Source organism: Narcine bancroftii, chromosome 5, assembly GCF_036971445.1.
Source record: "Narcine bancroftii isolate sNarBan1 chromosome 5, sNarBan1.hap1, whole genome shotgun sequence".
In the NCBI taxonomy this organism is placed as follows: Eukaryota; Metazoa; Chordata; class Chondrichthyes; order Torpediniformes; family Narcinidae; genus Narcine; species Narcine bancroftii.
The window spans coordinates 50671022-50698123 of record NC_091473.1 but is presented as its reverse complement, the minus strand read 5'-3'; the positions used below and the strand labels follow the sequence as shown (position 1 = coordinate 50698123).

General features: G+C 41.4%; 1 protein-coding gene across 4 annotated transcripts in view; it reads right to left on the bottom strand.

The window, feature by feature from the left end:
* Positions 1 to 27102, bottom strand: part of eefsec (eukaryotic elongation factor, selenocysteine-tRNA-specific) — a 494791-nt gene that overhangs the window by 313531 nt on the left and 154158 nt on the right. For all 4 annotated transcript variants that reach the window (XM_069937403.1, XM_069937404.1, XM_069937402.1 and 1 more), the window contains exons 2-3: positions 22100 to 22307; positions 2316 to 2412 (exon numbers count right to left, since the gene is read on the bottom strand). In XM_069937403.1, coding sequence (XP_069793504.1) covers positions 2316 to 2412; positions 22100 to 22307 — 305 coding nt within the window. The remainder of the gene's footprint in view (positions 1 to 2315; positions 2413 to 22099; positions 22308 to 27102) is intronic.

The following is a 27102-nucleotide window of genomic DNA, read 5'->3' as shown; positions in this document are numbered from 1 at the left end:
TTTCGCTGTAAAAAGGAAACGGGAACAACAATTCATGCAATTTGGACATGTGAGAAAGTGGAAAAATTTTGGGAAGATCTAAACCAGATATTAAATAAAATCACAAAAAGCAATATACCAAAAAACCCAGAGATCTTCCTCCTAAGTAATATAAGAAACAAAGAATTTGGACTCGATTTGGAAGGAGCACAAAAAAGATTTGTTATGATAGGCCCAGCTGTAGCAAAAAAATGTATTATGTCAACCTGGAAATTAGAAGACAACTTGAGAATACAACAATGGTATATAGAAATGAATAAATGTATTCCATTAGAAAAAATAACATATAATTTAAGAAATAACATTACAATATTCGAACAAATATGGGAGCCATACATGAAATACAATAGAGAAATCCTTCCATGGACTTCCACCACCTAAAATGACAGAAGGAGAAGATAACGAAAAGAACTGACTCAGTAAAATTTCTTGTTTATTTTTATTAAGTGACAAAAGGGGAGAAAACGACACTGTATATATTTAAGAAGAAAAATGTCTGTATGTATCTTGGTCAATATGGTTTATAGTGTGAAAAATTAAAAAAATTTAAAAAAAGAACATCTATGGGGAATGCTGGCATCGGAGAGCAGCAGCAATCATCAAGGATCACACCACCCAGCACACATTCTATTCTTGCTGCAAGAAAAAGGTCTAGGTGCCACAAGAGTCACACCACCAGGTTCAGGAACAGCTGGTACCTCTCCACCATCGACTCCTGAACAACAAACTCAATCAGGGACTCATTTAAGCACTCTTACTTTTGCATTTTATTGTTGTTTTCCCTTTCTGTTTTACACAGTCAGTTGTTTACATCACTTTATTTGTTTTGTATGTGTACATGATGTTTAGTTTTTTTGCACTGCCTAAGTGGTAATTCTGCCTTGCCTGCAGGAAAAAGAGTCTCAGGGTTGTTTGTGATGTCATGAATGTACTCTGACAATATATAAAGTATACACATGGTAATAATACAACCAATTAAGTATTTTTCAAGTGCAATCACCACTTTAATATATGAATCATGCAGTCCATTTCTAGTCACCAGATAATATTTTAAAGTTGAATGAGGGATATATTAGCCAGGATACCAAGAATAACATCGACTCCCTTCTTTGAAATACAGCCTTGGTATTACTTTCATATCCATGCAAGAGATGATGTAGCTTTGGTTTAACATCTATTTGAATGATGGCACCCCCAACAGTTTAATATTCCCTCGGTACTACTGGAATGCGAACATAGATGTAGGTGTTCAGGTCAAATGAAGCTCAGTTAACAACACAAGTTAGCTAAATATTGAGATATAGATCACTCAAATTCTATTTGATTGGTGAAAAGTTCCAACCCTTTTCCAATGTATTTTTTTTCTCTTGTCCTGAGGTACATTTAATGCTTGTATCCCATTAAAAATATCATACACTGCAGAGAGTCCAAGGTGCTAATTCCCACATTCAGTCCTTGCCCTCAGTTATTGTGAGCTAGTTTAAGGGGTTCCTCACTCCTTTATATCAGCACACTCTGTTCACATTCTGAGCCATTGTCTTGCACTCTCAAATAATTTCATTATACATCTCAGAAAGATTCTGAGTACCAAAAGAATCGGAAAATAAAGTTACTGAATATAAAATATGATATTTTTTCATTTTAGGAACCGTTTTCAAGATGCCTCAAGGATAAACTGAAAGGTTTATTCAGACTTTTACAGCATGGAACAACTTGTCTATGCCATTTAAGTTGACTAACTTGAAAACAGCCACGTTTGCCTGAATTTGGCCCATATCCCTCTAATCATTTCCAATTTAAGCACCTATCTTAGTGTCTTTGAAACATTCTAATTCAACTACCCAACTCAACTACTGTTTTTGACAACTCAATCCTGTACCCATCACTGCATAAAAAGAATTCTTCTTAAATCTTTCCACTCTCAATTTTTTTTAAATTTTAATTTAAAGAGACAGCCCCTTTGGCCCATGAGCCCACACCACCCAAATACACTCATGTGACCAATTGACCTATTACCCCATACATGTTTGGAATGATTTAAGAAACAAGAGCACCCAAAGGAACCCTGCACGGATGCAGGAAGAACATACTAATTCCTTGCAGATAGCGATGGACTTGAACCCAAACCACTGATGCTGTAATACCATTTCATTAACTGTGTCACCTTATATCCGGGCCCTCTAGTTTAACTCTACTTCCCTGAGAAAAAGACTACGTCTTATCTATGACCCTCATGATTTTATATATCTCTATATGTTGAGAAAAGATATGCTTACATCAATGAGGTCAGAAATGCCCTGTGGAGTCTCCATCTCTGGAGCATCTGGTCCTCCAGGTTTGGCGGCAACAGGAATGATAGGACACCCGTTAAACCTGCGAAACAAACCATAAATTCCAATTTTCTTGCAGAAGGAAAGAAACAGTTTGTATTTTAATACATCAATGGCTTCTGTTCAGCCACCAATTCTCTCCTCATTTTACTGATGACCTTGATTGCTGAAGAGAATGGGTGAGGAAATTTGCTTCAATGGGAATCAATGGTGGTCAGTAGTACACACAGGAATTTCAGCCAAACATGACCATCAACACAATGTACATTGTACAGTAACCAAGAACTATGGCTGGATTTAATCTATTTCCCTTTGGACTAGATGCAAGGTGTCTTGATAAACTGGACAACACTCTGTAAGATGGCCTAGCTGAAAAAGTTCCAAAGCTTAAAAATAATAAGGGTCACAAAGGAATTGGGCAATGACTGACCCAAAATCTTGTGGAGACCTGCAGGAACAGAGAGTGAAACATGATAAGCAGAGAACAGAAGGAACATAGAGGAAATTTGGCACACCATTTGCATCCCTTAAAAACTGAAATGCATCACTGAAAGCATCCTGTCGGGTGCATCACTGCTCCACAGGAACTGCTCCACCCACGACCACAAAAAAACTACATCCTCAATCAGGTTCCATTGGGCAGGATTTTTCCTCAACAAATCAAAGTCCTTCAGCCCAACATGGACATACCAACCAAGTTGGCATTCTGGGGTAGACTCATTTGACTGAATTTTGCATATTTCTAAACCCATCCTTGTCCCAATATCTCTCTAAATGTCTTTTGAACATTGTAATTGTACCAACTTCTACATCTTCATCTGACATGTTTTTATTATTTCCTCTGATAACATGTAATTGCAAATGAAGATTTAACATCATGACTTCAGTCATTAAAAATGATTGAAACATCTGAAATATTAATCAGAATATTAATTATCCTTTCTTAAACAGTTTTCAGATCCTATTCCCAGGTAAACGTGTAAAGTTGAATGTGGCTCAGACCATCATATATACCCCACTCTGGCAGCTCACACCATCCTTTGAGTGAAAACATTGCATTCAGGTCCCTCCTAAATATCTCATCTCTGATCTTAAACCTATGCCTCCTAGTTCTAGAATAGTCTACCCTGGGAAAAGGACTATGGTATTCACTTTCCAATGCCCCTCATGATTTTATACAGCTCAATAAGGTCATCTCTAAGCCCCCTCACTACAAGGAATATAGACCCAGTCTATCTAACCCCGAAATAGGTAGTGGACTCAGCCCAATATATCACAAGAAAAACTCTCCCCACCATCACGAATGTTGGATGAGAAAGAAGCAGCAATTATCAACATGCCACCCACAATTCACTAAGGAGAAGGATATTGGGAGATGTGGGATAAAAAAAGCAAATTGGGTAAATATGGGGAATATAGAGATTACAAAAGGTGTAGTTTTAAGGCTTTTGAAGAATATAAAGGTGGATAAGTCTCCGGGACCAGACGGGATCTTCCCCAGGACATTGAGAGAAGTGAAGGAGGAAATAGCAGAGGCTCTGGCGGTAATTTTTCAAATGTCATTAGATATGGGGATAGTGCCGGAGGATTGACGCATTGCGCATGTGGTTCCGTTATTTAAAAAGGGTTCAAGGAGGAAGCCTGGCAACTATCGGCCTGTAAGTTTGACGTCTGTGGTAGGTAAATTAATGGAGAAAATTCTTAGAGATAGTACTTATAAACATCTGGATAGACAGGGTCTGATCAGGAGCACTCAACATGGATTTGTGGGAGGAAGGTCATGTTTGACCAATCTGATTGAATTTTTTGAAGAGGTGACTAGGAATGTGGATGAGGGTAGCGCAGTGGATGTTGTCTATATGGACTTCAGTAAGGCCTTCGATAAGGTACCACATGGAAGGTTAGTTAGGAAGGTGCAGTCTTTAGGTATAAATTTTGAGATAGTCAAATGGATTGAACATTGGCTGAAAGGGAGAGGCCAGAGAGTGGTAGTGGATAATTGTCTGTCAGGTTGGAGGCCGGTGACCAGTGGTGTGCCTCAAGAATCTGTATTGGGCCCATTGTTGTTCGTTATATACATTAATGATCTAGATGATGGGGTGGTGAATTGGATTAGTAAATATGCAGACGATACTAAGATAGGTGGAATAGTGGATAATGAAGAAGGTTTTCAAGGATTGCAGAGGGATTTGGGCTGCTTAGAAAAATGGGCTGAAAAATGGCAGATGGAATTTAATGCTGATAAGTGTGAGGTGCTTCATTTTGGTAAGAAGAATCAGAATAGGACATATGTGGTAAATGGGAGAGCATTGAGGAATACAGAAGAGCAGAAAGATTTAGGAGTAACGGTACATCGTTCCCTGAAGGTAGAAACTCACGTGAATAGGGTGGTGAAGAAGGCTTTTAGTATGCTGGCCTTTATCAATCATTGCATGGAATATAGGAGTTGGGAGGTGATGTTGAGATTGTATAAGACGTTGGTGCAGCCTAATTTGGAGTTTTGTGTGCAGTTCTGGTTGCCTAATTATAGGAAGGATATAAACAGAGTGGAGAGAGTGCAGAGAAGGTTTACCAGAATGTTACCTGGGTTTAAGCATCTGGAGTATAAGGAGAGATTGGACAGATTAGGTCTTTATTCTTTGGAGCGTAGAAGGTTGAGAGGGGATTTGATAGAAGTATTTAAGATTATGAAAGGGATAGACAGAGTGGATGTGGATAGACTATTTCCGTTAAGAGGAGGAAAGATTAAAACAAGAGGACATGAGTTAAGAATTAAGGGGAAGAGGTTTAGAGGTAACATGAGGGGGAACTTCTTTACTCAGAGAGTGGTAGCCGTGTGGAATGAGCTTCCGGGAGAAATAGTGGCGGCGGAGTCAATTGTATTATTTAAGAAAAGGTTGGACAGGTATATGGATGAGAAGAAGATGGAGAGTTATGGGCATTGTGCAAGGAGGTGGAACTAGAGAGGGGTGTTTGGTTCGGTGCGGACTAGAAGGGCCTAATGGCCTGTTTCCGTGCTGTAATTGTTATGTTATGTTAATATGCTCTGTTCTCACTGATCAGAATCAGGATTTATTATCATGACCAAATCATGAAATTCAATATTTTGCAGCAGCATCAAAGTGCAAACACACATATTTATAACTATCTTATGACAATAAAAAAATAATAACAAGAGTAGTGCACAAAAGATAAAGCAGTGCCTTTGCTTCATTGATTAGTCAGGAATCTGATGGCAGCGGGGAAGAAGCTGTCCTTGAGCCACTGAGTGATCATCTTTAAGCTCCTGTACCTTTTCCTTGATGGTAGCAGAGTGAAAAGGGCATGGCCTGGGTGGTGGGGGTCTTTGAGGATAGAGACTGCTTTTTTAAGATACTGCCTCATGTAGATGTCCTTGATGGAATGGTCTGGTGCCTGTGATGCGGCAGGCCCAGTTAACAACCCTCTGGAGTTTATTCTTGTCCTGAGAGTTGGTGCCTCCATACCAGGCAGTGATGCAACCAGCCAGAATGCTCTCCATGGTACACCTGTAGAAGTTTACAGGAGTCTTCAATGACATACCAAATCTCCACAGATACCTCACAAACTATAGTCGCTGGCAAGCCTTCCTTGTGATTGCATCAATGTAGAGGCTCCAGGACAGATCCTTGGGGATGTTGACACCCAGGAATTTGAAGTTCTTGACTCTATCTCCATCCTGTATGCTTCCTCATTGCTGTTTGTGATTCTGCCAACAACAGTGGTATTATCAGCAAACTTTTACAACTGGCATCAGAAAGGAGGTACAGTTGCCACAGGACTCGTATCTCCAGGTTCTGACATAGTCACTACCCCTCAACCATCAGATTCCCAAGCAACAGACTCATTCAGAGACTCATTCAACTACTCGTACTTTGCTTATTAATAAATATAATTATTAATACTTCTGTATTTGAAAAATCAGTTTGTTTACATTTCTTATTTTTTTAACCTATCCTTCTCTCTTTTGAGTACAGTTTATAGTCACCAGTAATTAGAAATTCTGCGGGCCACATAAAAAAGAATCTCAGGATTTTAGGCGCTGTCATCTGACAATGAATTTGAACTTTGAACTGATGACTTAATCCCTCCAGTCCCTGCAACATCCTGGTGAATCACCACAATTTATTGATATCCTTCCTTTGGAGGGCACACTGTATTCTAAGTTTGGTCACATCAATAACTTGTACCATGAGACCCCAATGTCTGTACTCAATTCCCTACCCAATGAATTCAAGCGTCCCAAATGCCTTCTTCACCACCCTGTTCACTTGAGTCACCACTTTCAAAGAATTGTACACCTGTACTTCTCAGCCTCTCTGTTTGTCAACACTCTCCCAGGCTCTACCATTCAGTGTGCAAGCTCTACTCACGTTTGACTTTCCAAAGTGCAGGACCTCACACTTGTCAGAGTTAAATTCTATTTGACACACCTTAGCCCATCTTCCCAACTTAATGAAATCTCTGTAAACTTAGACTTCCTTCCTTATGGTCTCCTATGTCAAGTCCATGTTGTCTGTCCATGAGCAATTCATATACATAAATTAAGTATGTCCCTGAGAACTGGTTCTAATAATTTGCCAACCAAATTAAGATGGCAATCATTATTTAGCTTACTCCTTCTTCCCTTTTTGTACAACAATGCAACATTATCAGTCCTCTAATCCTCTGGTACCAGTTCTGAAGCAACGAGGATTAGAAAATGATGGTCGCACCCTCTGCAATTTCCTTCCTGGCTCATGTTAACTGCCTGGAATTTTCCATTCAGGCCTGGTAATTTAACCATTTTCCAAAATGTTAAACAATGGAGTATTACTTATTTTACTATGTTCAATCCAGCTAATATTTCATAGCAGCCCTCTTTAAAGACATCAGCATCATTTTCTCCCTTTGTTAAGGCAGCCTTAAAGCATTTGCCTTAATTATAAGCTGTTTTAGTCCCCTATGGAATCTAGTCTCCTTAGTTATCTTCACACTTTTTTTAAACTATCTGGATTTTCTTTAATCTGTGCACAAAACTGAAATATGTAAATCAGAAGGGTGAATTTGGTCCATTAGGTACATCTCTCAGCTACCACAAAGCACTTTTTCATTTAAAATCAACAGGTCTTTATCATCATCTACCAGTGAAAATAAACCATCCACTGTACCATGACCCATTTATGTGGTGTTAAGGAGATGCAGCCTAATTCAGAATTCCATCACTTAGAAATTAAAGGATCTACTAAGCCTTGCAAAATTCCAGAAACAAACTGATTTCTTTGAATGAACATGTACAAGAAAATTGCAACTCTCTCCAAGTCATGTTGCTATTTACTTGATTTTACTGGCTTTACTTAATAGCCAGCACAGAGAACCACTTCACTACGTGCATTTCCATGCTTCATCCAGTCTCTGGTTTCAATTTGTTTAGTATTCATCATATTTCACAAAAGTGAGCCCTACCACAAGTATTTCTGCTGGCGATCAGCTTCGAGGAAATGTTTTTGAGTGTAATGAGCCATGATCCTCAGCACTTGCAGGTCTGTACACATCCTCTAACCACGAGGGTGATTTGTAATCATAGTCAGAGTACAGCACAGACAGTATGGGCCCTTCGCCCCATCTTGTCCATTCTGACCAAGTTAGTCACATTTACCCATGTATGGCCCATAACCTCTCTAAACCTTCCCTATCCTGTTCAAACTCCTTACAGACAGTGCCAGATTCAAATCCAGGTCATCGACTCTGTAAAAGCTTTGTGTTAACCGCTACAGTAACCATGCTGAATTGTCAGAGGGTGGAGGGAGTGTAGATCGAGCTACGAACGGAAATAGTGGATACAGGTTTCAGTTCAACATTTAGGAGAAATTTGGATAGGTTCATGGATGGGAGAGCTGTGGTCCACATGCAGGTCAATGGGACTAGGCAAATAGTTCAGCATAGACTAGGTGGGCTGAATGGTTTGTTTCTGCTCTGTCTCCAACCTGCTTTTACATTGAACCTCACTCTCGGCAAATATTCCAAGGCAGCCCACAGGAGCTTTATCAATCACCTGAGAAACATTAAAAGATATCATGGCAAACTTGAGAACATGACGGATCTCAGCAGGTCAGGCAGCATCATGACTCTTGTTAAAGGATCATGACCTGAAACATTGACTGACCATTCCTATCCAATAGATGTTCCCTGACCTGTTGAATCCCTCCAAGCTTCACTTTCTTTGCTGAAGATTCCAGAATCTAGCTGGTGTTTCTCTCAGTAATCAGAGTAAGTGACTGAAAGTCTGGATGACAAGGTAGGAATTTAAAGGATGAAAGTGAGTATGCTGGAGAATTGAGGCAGTAATATAGCTAGTGAGGGTGAGGAGAGGGAGGTGTGGGGTGCAGGGGGAGTGACCGCTCTGCTGGGGCACATTCTTCAGAGGTAGTGCCTTTTTGAGATGTGTGCTTGCGGGACTCCTGTGGTTTACTTGCACTGGTGGCCCACCAGTGTATTGCAGGAATCCTGTGGTGCTCTTGAGCTGGTGGCCCACTGGTGCGTTGCAGGAATCCTGTGGTGTGTTTGAGCTGATAAGCCACCGACCGGTGGGTCGTGGGGGCTGGGCAGTGAGCACACGTTTAGGGGGCACCACTTTTGGGGAATGTGCTCAGGGGGAGCAGTCTGGCTGCTGGCATCTGGGACAATGCAGTCCCATTGACCTGCATGTGGACCACAGCTCTCCCATCCATGAACCTATCCAAATTTCTCCTAAATGTTGAAATGAAACCTGTATCCACTATTTCCGTTCGTAGCTCGTTCTACACTCCCTCCACCCTCTGACAACTCAGCATGGTTACTGTAGCGGTTAACACAAAGCTTTTACAGAGTCGATGACCTGGATTTGAATCTGGCACTGTCTGTAAGGAGTTTGAACAGGATAGGGAAGGTTTAGAGAGGTTATGGGCCATACATGGGTAAATGTGACTAACTTGGTCAGAATGGACAAGATGGGGCGAAGGGCCCATACTGTCTGTGCTGTACTCTGACTATGATTACAAATCACCCTCGTGGTTAGAGGATGTGTACAGACCTGCAAATAGTTATGAAGGTATTTATTTCTCTTTGGCTTTCAAAATTATAAGTTAGTATAAAAGGTATAAGTGTGAGAAAAATAATATAATGTTGGATGAGCAGACAGAACATCAAAGTATAGGCTACCAGTAAATTTTGTGCTGTTTACAAACCAAAACACTTCGGAACAAAGTAACGTATTTAGTTAAAGATTTTAATTCTATACTATGAACTACATTATTTTAGGTAACTAACCTTTTGTTAATTTTCTTTGTGCTGTGGTAGCCAAACATGTGCACGCACACACACAGGGAACAGTGGTCGTGGCACCTTTATTAATAGGCTCATTGCCCCTAATGTTAGAACCTGACTACACCCCTGAATTGAGGAGGGAATTCTGGAGCTCAAACCTTTGCAACTGAAGGTGTGATCATTAGTACTGAAGTATTAAAATCAGGGATGGTTAAGGGGGCCAAAGGTTCCTTTTATTGTCACATAATAATATGTTAAAAATGCAATATACAGAATACATCAACTTTTGTTTGCCTTAAGGCAAAGAGTCACCATAAGCATTACCTGTCACCCCTAACAATAAGAGAAAGAGAAGCAAAAGAGAGTCCCTTTAATGACACTGAGTATCCGTGGAACATGCCCGCAATACTCCCACAGTCTCCACAGCCTCCAATTCAAACTATTGGCAACCCAAGCTCCAGATCCAAACCTCTGATACAATCAGGAAGCCTTTAGCGCCCGATGCCCATTGGGAGCTTTTCTTGCCCACAGCACTCTCTCAAATCCCTAGCCGATATCTGGTCCCCATGATCAGTCTCCAGCAGCCTGTGTGGGTCCTTTGACTGCAAGTCGCCAACAACCCGTAGCCTCTGTGGGTCCTTCAGCCGCTGAGCACCCCACTGGTTTGCTGCTGTGGTTAACTGTCCTATAGGAACATCTCATATTTTTCCTTCACAACAGTGGGTGTTCTCTCATTTCTGATGCCCTGCGCCAGTCAACTGCTCTCCACCATCCATCCCCTCTCCACCCGCTGAGTCTGCAACCGCTCGTGGAATGCTGCCCAGCACCAGTGCTGCCATCTTGGGCATATACCTGTAGTTGCAAAATTTTAACTAAAGAACACGATTGGGTCCTGTAACAGGCTATTTAAAGGCTGTATGGAGCCGTCGGCATCAGGATTGAGCAATAGGACCTTGCTCCGCACTCTCCCAAGTCCGCACCAGCTGCACAACTGCCATTATTGCAGCTCTAACACCGCCACCATTTGTACAAGTCATTTTGCATAAAGAGTGCAAAAAATTTCAAAGAATTGAAGGAATGGAATAGAGAGATATGGAGAAACGAGACAATGACAGGTGTTTGAAAATCATTTTCAGAAGCACTAAGCTTGATTATAACAGTTAAAACATAATAATGTAAGCTCCTGACATTCTGTCCTAAAACTGTGCTGAAAAAGATGGCAAATGTGCAGCTTCAATGGCTTTTCCCATTTCCCAAGCCAATTTCTCCCAGTGAGGTGCTCAGTTCACTAGATTGCTCAAGCTCCTTCCATGTAGGATCCACACCCCTTGTCTTGAAAGGTAAAAGGACAATGACTCACTCCCTCAGCCACAAATCCCAATTAACCAATCTCTTTCAAGCCATCGTGAATAAGGGAGCCAATGTGAGCAGAGAAATATTTCCTCAAGTGTGACAAGACTAAGCCAGGTTGTTCACAAACAAAAAAAAGCAATCATGGTGAATGATAAAAATTGAAAGTAAGTTAGATAAATAGTTTATAAAAAAGTTTGATATTGATGCTTTAACTACATAAATTGTTCACAGAAAGAACCACTTTGTATTTAAAAGAGGCATATTGTTTTTTAATCCTTGTTTTTTTTTCTACCAATTGCCTTCATTAGTGGATCTAACCACATAAAATTTTCACAATTGACCAAATTTGCTAAAATATTAAACAGAACTCTCTCTTTTCTCCTCATTCGAAATGACATTGGTTACATTACATACAGCAAGAGAGTTGCTTCTCATCCCAGAAAAAAATTCTGAAAATGGGAACATTTACTATTTAAGTGGATTAACTTGCAATTTAAACAAGATGTATTCCACAAATAACATTATATCCCTTACTGCTAAATACATTTCCATTCCAAACCTATTCAAAAGTAACAGGCTATTCGAAGTTCAACGTTTGCCCACAGGCAGGGTATACTAAAATGTAAATTAATAAATTAGATAACTACATCTGCACAGGCAAAAAAAACTCATCTGAACCCTAAAGGGGCAATTAGAGCAACAAATTTTGAACTCTGCACATTTGGTCACGCAAATTCAGTAGGACCATGGTAATATCACAAGAACAATAAAACAATTCATCTTTTATATCCTTACAGAAAATTCTTTCAGGACATCTTTAAATCTCTTCATACACCTTCAGGAATCTTCAAACCCTGGAGGTGTCTTATTTTAATTTCTGTCAGAGTTAAGGAGAGCAGGGTTAATTTCAAACTAAACTTAACACATAATACATTCTCAGAGGTGCATCAATAAATCCAGAGACATTGTCCTTTTTACTTCTAAAATAAAATCTTGTGATCAGAAGGAACACTTTGATTTTAAAACAAATACTTTGTCTTCAAACTGAGAAGCCATGATCTCACTCCATTCTACCCTTGTATCTATTCCAGCCTCATCACCCTTCAAGATCTGTGCTCCCAATTTCAATCTCCTGACCTTCATTCAATATAAGTGATCCACCCAAGCCCTTGAGCTGTGGAATTCTCACCATAAACATCTCTGTCTCTCTCTTGTCCTTTAAACTGTAACATAAATCCTAATTCTTTAGCCAAGCTTTGGTCACACCAAATCAGAATTATAAGAATGCAAGAGGCTTTTCAATCCACTGAGCTTACTTGTCCCTGATAGAGTAAATTCATTCACCGAAAATATCTCCTTTTCGTTCGCACCACCAGGTTCAGGAACAGCTGCTACCCCTCCATGTGATGCCATGTATGTACTCTGAAAATCTGAAATCTGACAAATCAGTACTTTTTATATGAAGTGCTTTAGAATGTATCTTCTCTGCTATAGCTGTTATTCAAATGCAATTTGTGTTTGCTAATTGTAAAGAAGGGACACCCCTCGTATAAGATGCCAGCTAGGCAAAAAAAAGAGAAGACAAAATTAGTCCAACAGCAGATATCAAGATCTGCTTTGAAAGGCTTAGCTACAAGAGAAAGAGAGAGAGTTACACATTTTGTGGACTTGGGAAACCATGACACAGTGCTGGATAAAACAAAATGGGGTGGAATATTTGAAGACTGGGAATGAGAGAAAGATCAGGAGGCCACGTGACATCAATTAGTTGTTTCTAGAAAATGATGGCAAAGGAAAGAAAGCAAAGATTACAAATTAAATGGTGAGAAATTAAAGACAAGAGAGAAGGATTTGAGGACAGAGAAAAATTATATCTCACAAAAGATCATTCATGCGTTTTTCCAGGAGTGCAAAAGAGTTAGGACCAAAAAACTCCCCAACATGTTTTTATTAAACAGCAAAAAAAAATCAGATGGGCTCAAGTTTCATACAGATTAATTGGTCATGTACACAACTGATACATTTAAGAAAAGTCCTTTACAAATCTATTGACCCATTTACAAAAGAAAATTTTGGCTTATGCTCGTTTCTTTTTGAATTCAACCCAAATGAAACATAAAATTCCATAAGGAGGACCTTAAATTGTTGTTTTATATGGAAGCAGAGAGCAGCATAATAAAATTAAATTCTGACTATGTCTATTGAAAGAAGGGAGCAGAGAAGGAAAGGTTAGAGAGGTTAGCAGAGGGATAAAGCAAAGGTGCAGGAAATGCACAAATCAAGTTAATATTTACACAAACAAGAAAGATTAAATTTCTCTCCTTTCAAGTGAATACAATTATCTGGTCACATCCAAAATATTAATTCATTTTTGTTTCAGCTGCTGATTGACCTTTTAAACATTTATTTGAATTTTCCAATTCAATAAATTAAAAGTTAATTTCTATTTTTCCATGGGACATGACAAAAGGCCTTTTCAGCCTATCAAGTTGTTGTTGGTTCACAAAGCATTCCTAAATTCTATTAATGTACACATTTTTCTGCTAGTGTACCATGTGTAATTAAGCACCACATTTTAAGAAGGATTGCAAATCCCTGCAGAGGGTGCCAAGGAAGGTGACACCCAAGATGAGGGATATTTATTTCCTTGCAAAATTAGGGTAGCTTTTATATCGAGCAGTTGTATTCTCTTCTTTCTTTGGCTTGGCTTCGCGGACGAAGATTTATGGAGGGGGTAAAAGTCCACGTCAGCTGCAGGCTCGTTTGTGGCTGACAAGTCCGATGCGGGACAGGCAGACACGGTTGCAGCGGCTGCAGGAGAAAATTGGTTGGTTGGGGTTGGGTGTTGGGTTTTTCCTCCTTTGCCTTTTGTCAGTGAGGTGGGCTCTGCGGTCTTCTTCAAAGGAGGTTGCTGCCCGCCAAACTGTGAGGCGCCAAGATGCACGGTTTGAGGCGTTATCAGCCCACTGGCAGTGGTCAATGTGGCAGGCACCAAGAGATTTCTTTAGGCAAATTGCATTTCCCTGATACAAGATCTGGAATTGACTATTTGGAAAAAAATGCAATGGAATTAGAGTCCAGAATAAGTGATCATGGACAATCAATCACGTTTTGAACAGCATTAATTTACAGGGTTATGAGATAAAATTGGGAGTGGGATTATTTTGACAGTCTTGAAAAGCTAGCGCAGTCATAATATGAATGGCTTCCTTCTACATTGTATCATTCAAAAAATGAACTTCCATAGTAAAAAGGTCACAGAAATACGTAGAGGTACCAACTAGAGAAGGGGCAGTGTTGGATCTACTGTTGGGGAATGAGATAGGTCAGGTGAGGGAGGTATGTGTTGGGGAGCAATTTGGGACCAGTGATCATAGTGCCATTAGCTTCAATGTAATTATGGAAAGGGATAGGTCAGGTCCTTGGGTTGAGGTTTTCAAGGTAAGGAAAAGCTAGATTTGAGGAGATGAGAAAGGATTTACGAGGAGTGGATTGGGAAAATATGTTTTATGGGCAGGATGTAGTTAATAAATTGAGGTTTTTTAAAGATGAGATTTTGAGATGCAAAATCTTTATGTTCCTGTCAGGATGAAAGGCAGGGTAAAAAGTTTGAGTGAGCCATGGTTTTCAAGGGATATTGGAAACAGTTTGAAAAAAGAGGGAGACCTACTATAAATATAAGAAAAAAGGAATAAAGGAGATGCTTGGAGAATACATTGAATGTAAAAAGAATCTTAAGAAAGAAGTAAGAAAAGCTAAAAGAAGGTATGAGGCGGCCATAGCAAACAGAGTGAAAATAAATCCAAAAGGTTTCTATAAATATGTTAATAGCAAAAAGAGAGTGAGGGATAAAATTGGTCCCTTAGAGAATCAGAGCGGACAACTGTGTGTGGAGCCAAATGAGATGGGGGAGATTTTGAACAAGTTCTTTTCTTTGTTATTCACTAAGGAGAAGGATATTGAATTGTGCAGGTTAAAGGAAGCAAAGAGGGTAATTATGGAAACTGTAATGATTAAGAAAGAGGAAGGACTGGAGATTTTGAAGCATATTAAGGCAGATAAGTCTCCAGGTCCTGATGGGATTTTCCCCAGGACCTTGAGAGACGTTAGTGAGGAAATAGCAGAGGCTCTGACAGTGTTTTTTTAAATGTCATTAGAGACAGGTATAGTGCTAGAGGCTTGATGTATTGCTAATGTGGTTCCTTTGTTTAAAAAGGGTTCAAGGAGAACACTCATCAATTATCGGCCTGTAAGTTTGATATCTGTGGTAGGTAAGTTAATGGAAAACGTTATTAGAGATAGTATATATAACTATCTGGAGAGACAGGGTCGGATCAGGAAACACTCAACACGGGTTTGTGCGTGGAAGGTCATGTTTGACCAATCTTGTTGAATTTTTTTAAGAGGTGACTAGGAATATTGATGAAGGGAAAGTAGTGGATGTTGTCTATATGGACTTCAGTAAGGCCTTCAATAAGGTTCCACATGGAAGGTTAATTAGGAAGGTTCAAACACTAGGTATTAACCTTGAGATAGTCAAATGGATTCAACAGTGGCTGGAAGGGAGATGCCAGAGAGTCGTAGTGGATAACTGTTTGTCAGGCTGGAGGCCAGTAACAAGTAGTGTGCCTCAGGGTACTGTATTGGGTCCCTTGCTGTTTGTCATTTACATTAATGATCTGGATGATGGGGTAGTAAATTGAATTAGTAAATATGCAGATGATATTAAATAGGTGGAATTGTGCATAATGAAGAAGGTTTTCAAAGATTGCAAAAGAATTTGGACGGCTTAGTAGAGTGGGCTGAAAGATGGCAGATGGAGTTTAATGCTAAGAGGTGTGAAGTGCTTCATTTTGGAAGGAATAATCAAAACAGGACATACGTAGTAAATGGGAGGGCATTGAAGAATGCAGTGGAGCAGAAAGATCTAGGAATAATGGTTCATCGTTCCTTGAAGGTAGAATCTCATGTGGATAGGGTGGTGAACAAGGCTTTTAGTATGCTGCTCTTTATAAATCAAAGCATAGAATACACGAGTTAGGAGGTGATGTTGAGACTGTTCAAGGCATTGGTGAGGCCAAATTCGGAACAGTGTGTGCAGTTCTGGTCACCAAATTATAGGAAGGATATCAACAAGGTAGAGAGAGTGCAGAGAAGTTTTACGAAAATGTTACCTGGGTTTCAGAATCTAGATTACAAAGAAAGATTGAGCAGATTAGGTCTTTATTCTTTGGAGCGTAGAAGTTTGAGGGGGAATTGATAGAGGTATTTAAGATTATGAGAGGGATAGAGTTGATGTGGATAGGGTTTTTCCATTGAGAGTAGGAGAGATTGAAACAAGAGATCATAAGTTGAGTTAAGGGGCAAAAGTTTAGAGGTAACATGAGGGGAACTTCTTCACTCTGAGAGTGGTTGCTGTGTGGAATGAACTTCCAGGAAAAGTAGTGATGACAGGGTCAATATTGTCATTTAAGGAAAAATTAGATAGGTATATGGATGGGAGGGGAATGAAAGGTTATGGGCAAGGTGAGGTAGGTGGGACTAGAGGAAAGTACTTGGTTTGGTACAGACTAGAAGGGCAGAGATGGCCTGTTTCCGTGCTGTAATTTGTTATACGGTTAAAAATACAATCAGTTGTGTAACATAGAACAAGCCCTTCAGCCCAACTTGTCCATGCTGACCCAAAATGGCATTCAAGACTAGTCCCTTTTGCCTGCATTCAGCTCATATCCTTCTGAACCCTTCCCAATTAATTTTTGAACATGTTAATTGTACCCACTTCTATAGATTTCTTTGGCAGCTTGTTCCAGATGCAGACCACCCTCTGAGTGATAAGATTACTTATCTTGTTTGTCTTAAATCTCTTACTTCTCACCTTAAACCTATGCCCTCGAGTCTAGAATCACATGCCTACTTGCACATTATATACTGGCAGAGCAGTCATTTTACCCACACTGAGCATGTGTTTTTATAGCCACCGAATGGTTGTCCAGATGACTCCCAAGCTCTGTTAAAGTATTTTTTAAATGCCTCCACTTTCCTTTTAAAGACCACTATTGATCCTAATTCCAACATTATTTTTGAAAGCACATCAAGTTAAAAATATTTTACAAATGGTTCTTTACAAATGCTATTCACAAAGAAAGCAGGCAGAGTCATTCTTAAAATAAAAGTATCCAAATTGTTCCCACATTAATTATCTTTTAATGGAATAAGGAAAACTTGTCTTTGGATTAGGCAGCATTACTCATTGAGAAAAAAAAGACATTCCCTCAATTTTTTTCCATAGAGGAATTTCAGACCATGGCCAAAATTGAAAAACGGGTATAGAATGAAATAAGAATAGCACTGAGTGAAAGATAAAAGTCTGCAGACGCTGTGATTGCAGTAAAACACAAAAATGCTGGTTGAATTCAACAGGTCTCGTAGCACTCATTGGAGATAAAAAATACAATATATAGCCAATATTTCAGACCTGAGCCCTTCAAGGCATAAGCAAAAAACAGCAGGCAGTTATAGTAATAACTGGAAACTGCACAGGTTTCTGCACACATTTAATAGCACAAGTGCATTAACATTACAATATGGAATATTGATAAAATTCAATGGTCCTACAATGAGTCAATTTGTCTTATCTACAAGGAACATTGCATAAATTCCTGAGAGAGAGAGAGAGAGAGAGAGAGAAAGGGAGACCAAGAGCTGGGGAACGTGAGAGAGCAGGGAAGTGTGAGAAAGGGGTGAGAGCGGGGGGGGGGGGAGGGGGAGCGCTGGGGGGGGAGGGGGAGCACAGGGGGAGGAGGGGAGCACGGGAGGGGGGAGCATGGGGGTAGAGAGGTGGGGGGAGAGAGGGGGGTAGAGAGGGGGGGAGACAGAGGGGGTGGAGACAGAGGGGGGGAGACAGAGGGGGGGAGACAGAGGGGGGGAGACAGAGGGGGGGAGACAGAAGGGGGGAGACAGAGGGGGGGAGACAGAGGGGGGGAGACAGGGGGGGAGACAGAGAGGGGGAGACAGAGAGGGGGAGACAGAGGGGGGGAGACAGAGGGGGGGAGACAGAGGGGGGGAGACAGAGGGGGGGAGACAGAGGGGGGGAGACAGAGGGGGGGAGACAGAGGGGGGAGACAGAGGGGGGGGAGACAGAGGGGGGGAGACAGAGGGGGGGAGACAGAGGGGGGGAGACAGAGGGGGGGAGACAGAGGGGGGGAGACAGAGGGGGGAGACAGAGGGGGGAGACAGAGGGGGGGAGACAGAGGGGGGGGAGACAGAGGGGGGAGACAGAGGGGGGAGACAGAGGGGGGGTGACAGAGGGGGAGACAGAGGGGGAGACAGAGGGGGAGACAGAGGGGGAGACAGAGGGGGAGACAGAGGGGGAGACAGAGGGGAGACAGAGGGGGAGACAGAGGGGGAGACAGAGGGGGAGACAGAGGGGAAGACAGAGGGGAAGACAGAGGGGAAGACAGAGGGAAGACAGAGGGGAAGACAGAGGGGAAGAGAGAGGGGGGAGCAGGGAGGAAGGGGGAGAGCAGGGAGGAAGGGGGAGAGCAGGGAGGAAGGGGGGAGCAGGGAGGAAGGGGGAGAGCAGGGAGGAAGGGGAGAGCAGGGAGGAAGGGGAGAGCAGGGAGGAAGGGGGGAGAGCAGGGAGGAAGAGGGGAGAGCAGGGAGGAAGGGGGGAGAGCAGGAGGAAGGGGGGAGATCAGGGAGGAAGGGGGGAGAGCGAGATGAGAGCGAGAGAAGAGTGGGGGGTGGTAGTGGGGGGAGAGCAGGTGGGAGCAGGGGGTGTGGACGTGGGGAGGGAGGGGAGGGCGCACACAAAGGGGGAGGGAGGGTCTTGGGCTGAGGGGAAGGGGCAGAGGTGGGGAGGAGCAGAGTTGTGGCGAGGGTGGGGCAGTGAGTGCTATGGGGTGGGGCATGGGATATGGTGGGTCAGAGGGCGGGGCAGGGATGCAGAGGGGTAGAGGGAGTGGCGGAATGGAAGAAAAACATCCTGATGGAGAAGCCGATGGGTTTGTTTCAAAACACTAAAATGTTGCAAAAAGAAAGATGGTGACACCTGTGCTCCACAGCGATGATGAGGGCTCCAAACTTGGAGAACACTCCCCTCCTCCCCCCTTCCCCTTCCCCTTCCCTCGCTGGTTCAAAAGGAGAAGCAGTGGAGATTAACCTACAGGACAATGACTATGGCAGTGGACCAGGAATGGGCTCAGGATCTAGGCAACCCATGTATGCTGGGGACTACTGTAGACTAGGTCATGGGAATCAGATTTTGGAGCAAGGATTGGAAAGGGTGATGAGGGCAAGAAGGGCTCCTGAACGGTCTTGGGCACTGAAGGTTTCCTGATTACGTGGGAGGTTTGGATCTGGAGCTTAACGTGTTAAGCAATTGAACCAGAATCTGTGTGGCTGCAGAGCTGCAGGAGCATTGGAATGTGAATCCAAGAATACTCAGTAATTCAGAAGGGACTCCTTTTGCTTCCCTTACTCTCCTACTGTAAAGGACACCAGGTGACATTAATGGCTATGCTTTGTGGGCCTTTTGTGTAATATTACATAATCTGTACTTTCGCATGACAATAAAGGAATCATATCTTAACTATGTTGGCTGCTTTTCTAAGGCAACAGGAAGTATAGTTTGGGTTTATGGAGCAGATCACATGACAGTTCTCATTAATCCAATGGTCGAATTATCCATCAAAAAAACTAACACATGCAAATTTAAAGGGAACCTAGATAAATAGATTAGGAAGAAATGATGAGTTCAGAGGAAGATCAGAAACATGCTGCAATATAAAAGTTAGACATAAAAATTTGAGGCACAATACTCTATTATTGTTAGAAATTCATTCCATCACTTTTGCTCTGAGGATGAGGTCTTCCTTCCCAGATTATTGGAGATGACCTCCTCCTTCAAACAACATGGCTTTCCCTCTCCCACCATTAACTCAGCCTTTAACCCACACATCTCCATTACCTGCACATCTGCCCTGGCCCCCTCTGCCCTCATGTTCAATAACAACAGGATCCCTCTTGTCCTCACCTACCACATCACCAGCCTCCATATCCAACATATCTACTGCCACCACTTACTATGTGATCCTCCCACCAGACACATATTCCCCTTTCCTCCTCGCTCCACCTTCTGCAGGGACGTTTCCACTCCTTTCCCCCCCCCCCCCCATTAATTGCCTCCTTGGCACTGACCCTTGTGACCACAAGAGATGCTTCTCTTGCCCACACCTCCTCCCTCACCACCATTCCAGGCCCTAAACAGTCCTTCCAAATGAGTAACATTTTATTTATGAACCTGGAAGGGTCATCTACTCCATCTGGTGCTCCCATTGTGACTCCTCCACATCAGAGAGACTGGACGCAGACTGGGAGATCACTTAATTGAGCACCTTGGCTCTGTCTACCATAATAGCATTCATCTTCCAGTAGCCACCCATTTCAATTCCCTGCACCATTCCCTTGCTGACATGTCTGTCTACACTGCCAGACAGAGACGACCTGCAAATTGGAGGAACAACGCCTCATCTTCCATCTGGGCCCCCTCCAAATGCCAAATGGCATTAACGTCGTCTGCTCCGGTTTCCGAAAAGCCCCTCCCCCCCCCCATCTTCTTCTCTTGTCTCTTTCTCCTTTCATAGAGCCAAAATCAATTCTTACCTTCAGGCCTGAAACATCAGTATATAGCTTTACCTCATATGGAGGCTGGGTTCCTCCAGCATTTGTGTTTCGACATTCCATCATTTGCCCTGTCTAAAGATCCACGTCATTGAAATAGGAGAAAGTAGTTGGCATTATTGGACAGTGATGTCTAATGTCTATCCAATCATCCTTACTGAAACGTGTCAAAATGAGATCGATAATATGACGTCTGCCAGTCCAGAAAATGCCTCGTCAATTTTAATAATTATCAGGATATGGAAAATAATGGCAAGGCCACCATTTGTTGCCATCGCTAACTACTGCCAAGAGAATGCTATAACAGATATAACAGTAACTTGCCTGGAGACTTCAGAGGGAAGTTAGCACCAGCATAACAGTGCAGGACTGCAATCACACAGAAGACATCTTCATTAAGGTGTGTCAGTAAACAAGTTGGATTGTTATAACACTCTGACCTCTGGATGGCTGATCAAGAAGGGCCATCACTGGCTAAATCGGCATGAAAGACCCATTGGTACCTAAACTCAAAAATTAGTGGCTTTCAGAGAAAGGTTAAGAGTCAACGGCACTGGTATAATTCTGGGTCACATGAATGCAGATTTCATTCTTTGGAAGAGATTAATGAACCAGATTGCTGCTTAGGACAATTCAATAGTTTTATGCTCACCATTATTTTTTATTACACAATTATTTAACTGAATTTAAATTCTCTGGTGTCACAGTTTGATTCAAACTCATTTCTGAATAAGAATTCAATTATTTAACCACTATGCTCTGTAACTTGTTGATAAACTTATCACTGAAAGATTTGAGCAGAAGAAAAAAAAAATTCATGTGTTTGAAATTTCTTGAAAGGATGCAAACTCTATTGTTTAGGTTACTGCTGGACCTGAAGGTTACTGACACCAATGCAGGGTTTTCAACAGAAAACAATGAAAAGATTCAATGCAATTGCAAGAGTTTCTGAAATTTAGTACTCTACTTAGTGATTTTCTCCAGTGCTTCTCTGTTGGGGGTGGAGGGGGGAAATTTCCCAAACACCTCTGGCATCCTGGAGGCACACAAGAGATCACAGAAGCTGGAATCTGAAGTAAAAACAAATCTCTGGAGGAACTTAGCAGGTCAGGGAGCATAACAGGAAAAAAAATTAAATTACCATAATATCCCACGAGACAGAGAAAGAGATAAAATGATAGATAAATAAATATTCACAGTTGAGTTGATGGAAAAAAAGTGAGGTTTCAGTAGCGCAGACAAATCTTTTGGTGGTCCCAGAGTAGTTTATGGTTAGAGTGAATAGGTCAAGAACCCGATTGCTTACATCTATAATACTTAGGAAACATGCTATCAAATATATTGGAGTTTGGGATCGTACAGGAAGGAGAGGAAGGAGTTGCTGGGAGACTTGCCTTGTATTCTCTAGTGTCTTCTGCATTTTCTTTGTCATTTTGTCTATTAACACTTGCTTCTTTGCCTCTGGTAGGAGGTCGATCTTGTTTAGAACCACCAACATCCGTGGACACGTAATTTCACCAATCACCAGGCATTCTGCTGACTGCGTCTGCATTCCCTTTGTAACATCAATGACAAGCATCATCAAGTCAATGATTTGTGAACCTGCAGAACAAGAGACAATTAATTCCTGGCTGGGTTGATGTACTTTGTATCATGGATTGTTTTAAACTAACTTGTCATACTGTACATCAAAATCTAGGGATTTCAATGGAGTGTAAAATCAGAATTAAGATGACCAATTAATTTCTCAGTAGCCCAGGTGGGTTAAAATTACCCATAGCACTTGCAAAGAAACCAATTTTAAAATGATCTCTCCAATCTCTAAGTTAAATGTTAGTAGAAAAATTGATGTATATTTTTACAAAGTTTTTTATAACTTTAGGACTTTCATAATTACAACTAATACAAAGCACATAGACTGACAGGAATGTCCTGAACTAACTCCAGAGCTTTTCATTGCCAATACAGTTATACTGGAACATGAAAGCCACAGAGCCCTTCAAACATTCTTATCTTTTAACTAAATAGGACCAATGCACTAGTTACCTGAAAAGTAATCTAGACTGTTTCTAATACAGTATTTAATGGGTTTTGTTGATTATTAGAATAATGACCACAAAACTACTGGATTGTGGCAAGAACCCATTTGTTCCACTAAAGAGCTTCAAAGGACAGAAGCATGCCATCCTTCTGTGGAATGGCCTACCAAAATGATACCTCTTAAATAATGTCCAAAATACCTTGCAAACCATTCAGCAATACCAAGATGCAGCCCTTGCAAAATGCATGCATGCAAGAAAAGCAGTCAGTTTATATGAACAAGTTCTTTCAAACAATAAGCAGACATTGATGCAGTAATTTTGATTGAGGAAGAGATACTGATAAGTGCTCCACTGAGAACTTCATGATCCAATTTGAAATACTGTAGTATCTGGAATCTTGTACCTGTCCTCTGGCCTGAATGCTGTCAATAAAGTCCAAGCTTCCGACTCTTGTTTAAGCAAAGTTAAATTGTTGAATAGGATTCTGCAATAACTTCAGGGTTTACTGAAGAGAGATTCAAGCTCTGACCATCCCCATCTCCCCACATTACAATTCAGCATCATCAAGCATGGCACAGGACTGGACCTGGCTATGATTTCCAGGTTTCAGATGATTTGCTCACCTTTAAAGTGTAAGCTTGGACAAGCAAGGAAAATTTAAATGCCTGTGAGTCACTACCTTAGAGGACCTTTCCTGGATCCAACACACTAATGTTTGCGAAGAAAACTCGTCTGCGCCCTTCTTCCTCAGACTTGGCAAAGGTTTGGTATGACCTTGACAACCTTGTCAACCTAGATGCCTTGACAAACATTAACAAACTTGAACACCTTGACAAATTTCTACAAATGTGTAGTGGAAAATGTGCTGACCGGCTGCATCACAGCCGGGTACGGGGCACCAATACTTCTAAGAGGAAAGCCCTGTAAAAAGGTAGTGGTCGCAGCCCAGTACATCACAGGAAAAACTCTCTTCACTATCACAAAAATCTACATGGATCATCAAGGATCTACACAGCCCAGGACATACTCTGTTCTCATTGCTGCCATCAGGAAAAAAGGTATAGGTGCCCAGGCTCACACAACCAGGTTCAGAGGTTACCTCCTCTCCACCATCAGAGTCCTGAACAACAAACGCAATCAGATTCTCAGTTAAGGCCTCTTACTTTGCACATTATTTATTACTGAATATTTTTTTCTGTATTCCACGGTTTGTTTAAATTTCTTTCTTTGTTTACATTTCGCCCTTTTGTATAAGCATTTTTTTTCTTCAGTACACTTTTTTCACTACCAATAAGTAGAAATTCTGCCTAGTCCGCAGGAAAAAGAATCTCAGGGTCGTACGTGATGCCATGTATGTACTCTGACAAGATATCTGAACTTTGACACAGTCACGTGGATACAAAAGCAATTCTGTGTGATATGCATCAGCAGGAAGTACACATCTTTAAAGGGGATCAAAAGTAGGGGATGGAAGAATTCAGCAGGGAAAGGAATTTGGTACCATCCTTCAGATGAGATTAAACAAAGGATACCTTCAATGGCAGTCACAAAAGATATAAAGTTTTGAGGATCAGCAGAAAATATTTTCTTGGTATTCTTGTTTATACTTATCCTCTAACCATCACCATCAAAACAGTTATCACATTGTTGTATGCTTCCCACATTACAATTACACTTGAAACCCACTTCATTGGCTAAAAAACTTTTTGGAGTGCCCTGAAAGGGATGTGAAAACTGGCACAAAAATGCTTCTTTCAAAGGGTTAGCAGCAGAAGAGCAGGTTGCTATTGAGCAAAAGCACTATTACAGACCAGACTAGTCAAGGTGTCTCTTTGACTACAGCAAGAAAAACCTTTGGTGCATCTGTACATTGTACCTATGCATATGTCTTGGGTAAACTTACACCTCTCATTTTGTTCGTTTTAGATTGGTCACAGTGTTCGAGCTACCGAAAGAAAATAGACACACACACCGAGAGCAGTTCAGTTTATACAAGTCTTTATTACTAAATCTAAAGCTGAATTCACACTACAATATGCAAGCCCTTCCCAATTATACTTATCAATGCCTGGACTGGTCCCAACTGCCAAAGCAAGGCGACAACTGCACACTTGTAGTAGGTTGTCTGGGCGCCGGTAGCAGCTTCTCCACCTCCCGGGACTGGGACGTTGGTTGGAATCTTGAAGTTTTTCTTGCTGAGAGATGTTGCCACCTCTTGGAGAGTCTCAAACTTCAGCAGTGGGACCATGGCTTATATTACCCAAAAGTTGTTTACTTCAGATCTTATCTCTTTGAACAAATGATTTAATCATCTTCAAGGTCTCCTGATAGACCAACAAAAGACAACTGCATCTCTGGGCCTCATGGTGGAAGTTGGATAATGTCTACTGATTTATATGCATCCCTGGGCCCCATGGTGGAATTGAGATTATGTCTTCTGATGCAACTGCATCCCTTCTTGCATAAGCTGGTCTAAATCCTCCATTACAGCATATGACAATAAACTCACATTGGACATTATTTAATTACTCCCCGACATATGACTGTAATTGGGACTGAAGGATCAGTGGTATCTCAAAATGGATGCATTGGAATTTTGCCCGTGTGCGTGGAGTACCGGCCTTAAAGCAAACTTTTTAATCAAATCTTTTCTTCATTTGACGTTAACAACTTTAAGCTTCCTAAAAATGTTGATCAACCTTGGCAAATATTTCCACATTCTGGTCCATACTAACCTTGTTAGTCGGCGTCTTGGAATCCTAAGGCTGGGCAGAGCCAAATTGATTCTTGTGCCCAGCCTATGGATCCCGGGACGCTGATGAACAAGATAAGTATGCACATTTTAGCTCTGCCAGTCTGCATTCAATCTCTCCAATGTAGAGGAGGCCACACAGAAGCACCAGGTGCAGTAGACGACCCCTCCAGATACACAAGTTGAAGTGTTGCTTCACTTGGAAGGATTGTTTGGCATGCTGAATGGTACTGGGGGAAGAGTTTTGGATGCACAGGGGTTTGTGCCTCACAGGGGTAGGTGCCAAGAGACAGAGGGAGTGGTCACTGTGGAAGGAGGAGAGGGGAAGATGTATCTGGTGTTGGGATCATATAGTAGGTGACAGGAATAGTGGAGGATAACCACCTATGTTGGATGCAGAGGCTAGTGTGGTGGTAGGGAGAGCAATGGAAATCTTAATCTTGTTTCATTGGGCCAGAGACCTGCGGGTAATGGAGGTCATGCAGATGACGGCTGAGTTGACAGTAGTAAAGGGAAAGCCACGTTTTTTGAAGAAGGAGGACATCTCAAATGATCTGGTATGGAAGACCTCATCCTTGACAAAGGGCTCAGGCCCAAAACATTGGTTATATATCTTTGCCTCCTATGGATGTGCGGGACCTACTGAGTTTCTCCAGCAATTTTGTTATTAACCACATAAGACCACTGTTCAAAAGTTCAAGTTCCAACCCTCCAAAAATATTTTGTTTTTGCACAGAAAATGCAGCCAAACTGAAGAGCACAATGGAAAGACCTCCACTGCTAACACGTCAAAAGTTGATCCTGCTGGACCAATTAATGCAAGTTAGGATGTTTGGAAGTGCACCAATTTCCTGTTGGTTTTGAGCCAATGACAGGCATCAGAAGGGTTAAAAATAGCTGCACATATATCATTGCTATTTTTTAGGAGGCCAATGGAATTATTTCACAAATGAATACACCCTGAAATGTTTTTCAAGTTCTCCCTCCCTGTTTTGTACTTACGATATACCATTTATGGTGAACCTTGCTGAAAAATGTTCTCGTACTATTAAAAAAAATCTAAGAATAAAAAGTGGGCTACAAGGCTTCTAGAGCCTGGTTTTTAGGCAAGGTGATGATGACAACCATCCAATACAATAAAAGTAAGACCTTGCCTTATCATTAATGTAACAAAACATATGATTAGACTTTACAATCATTAAAATGACACCGAGCATAGCAAAATCTCGCAAGCTCCTTGCAGCTCCTCTCTTCTCTCCCTCCACTCTAACATTTTCTCGATGAGTAGCATTTATCTTTTAAATCTTGCAGTCTGAAGCATTGCTTGGTCTAATTGACCTTTCTTTTCATTGTAACACTGTACTTACTGTAAATTATACAGCTGTACGAATATTAGAGATATCCTATTACGTTGCTCAAAGAAGAATCCTCTCATTGTACTTTGTATAATGTGAGTTAAACATTATCAAGTAAAATTTGACAACAAATCACAGAAAGAAAAATTCAAAGAAAAGACTAAAAGTTTGGTTACATAATTGGATTTGGCTTCTTAAATCTGTAGTCCTGACCAATCTAGAAGATTGGAGAGATTACAGATTTCAGG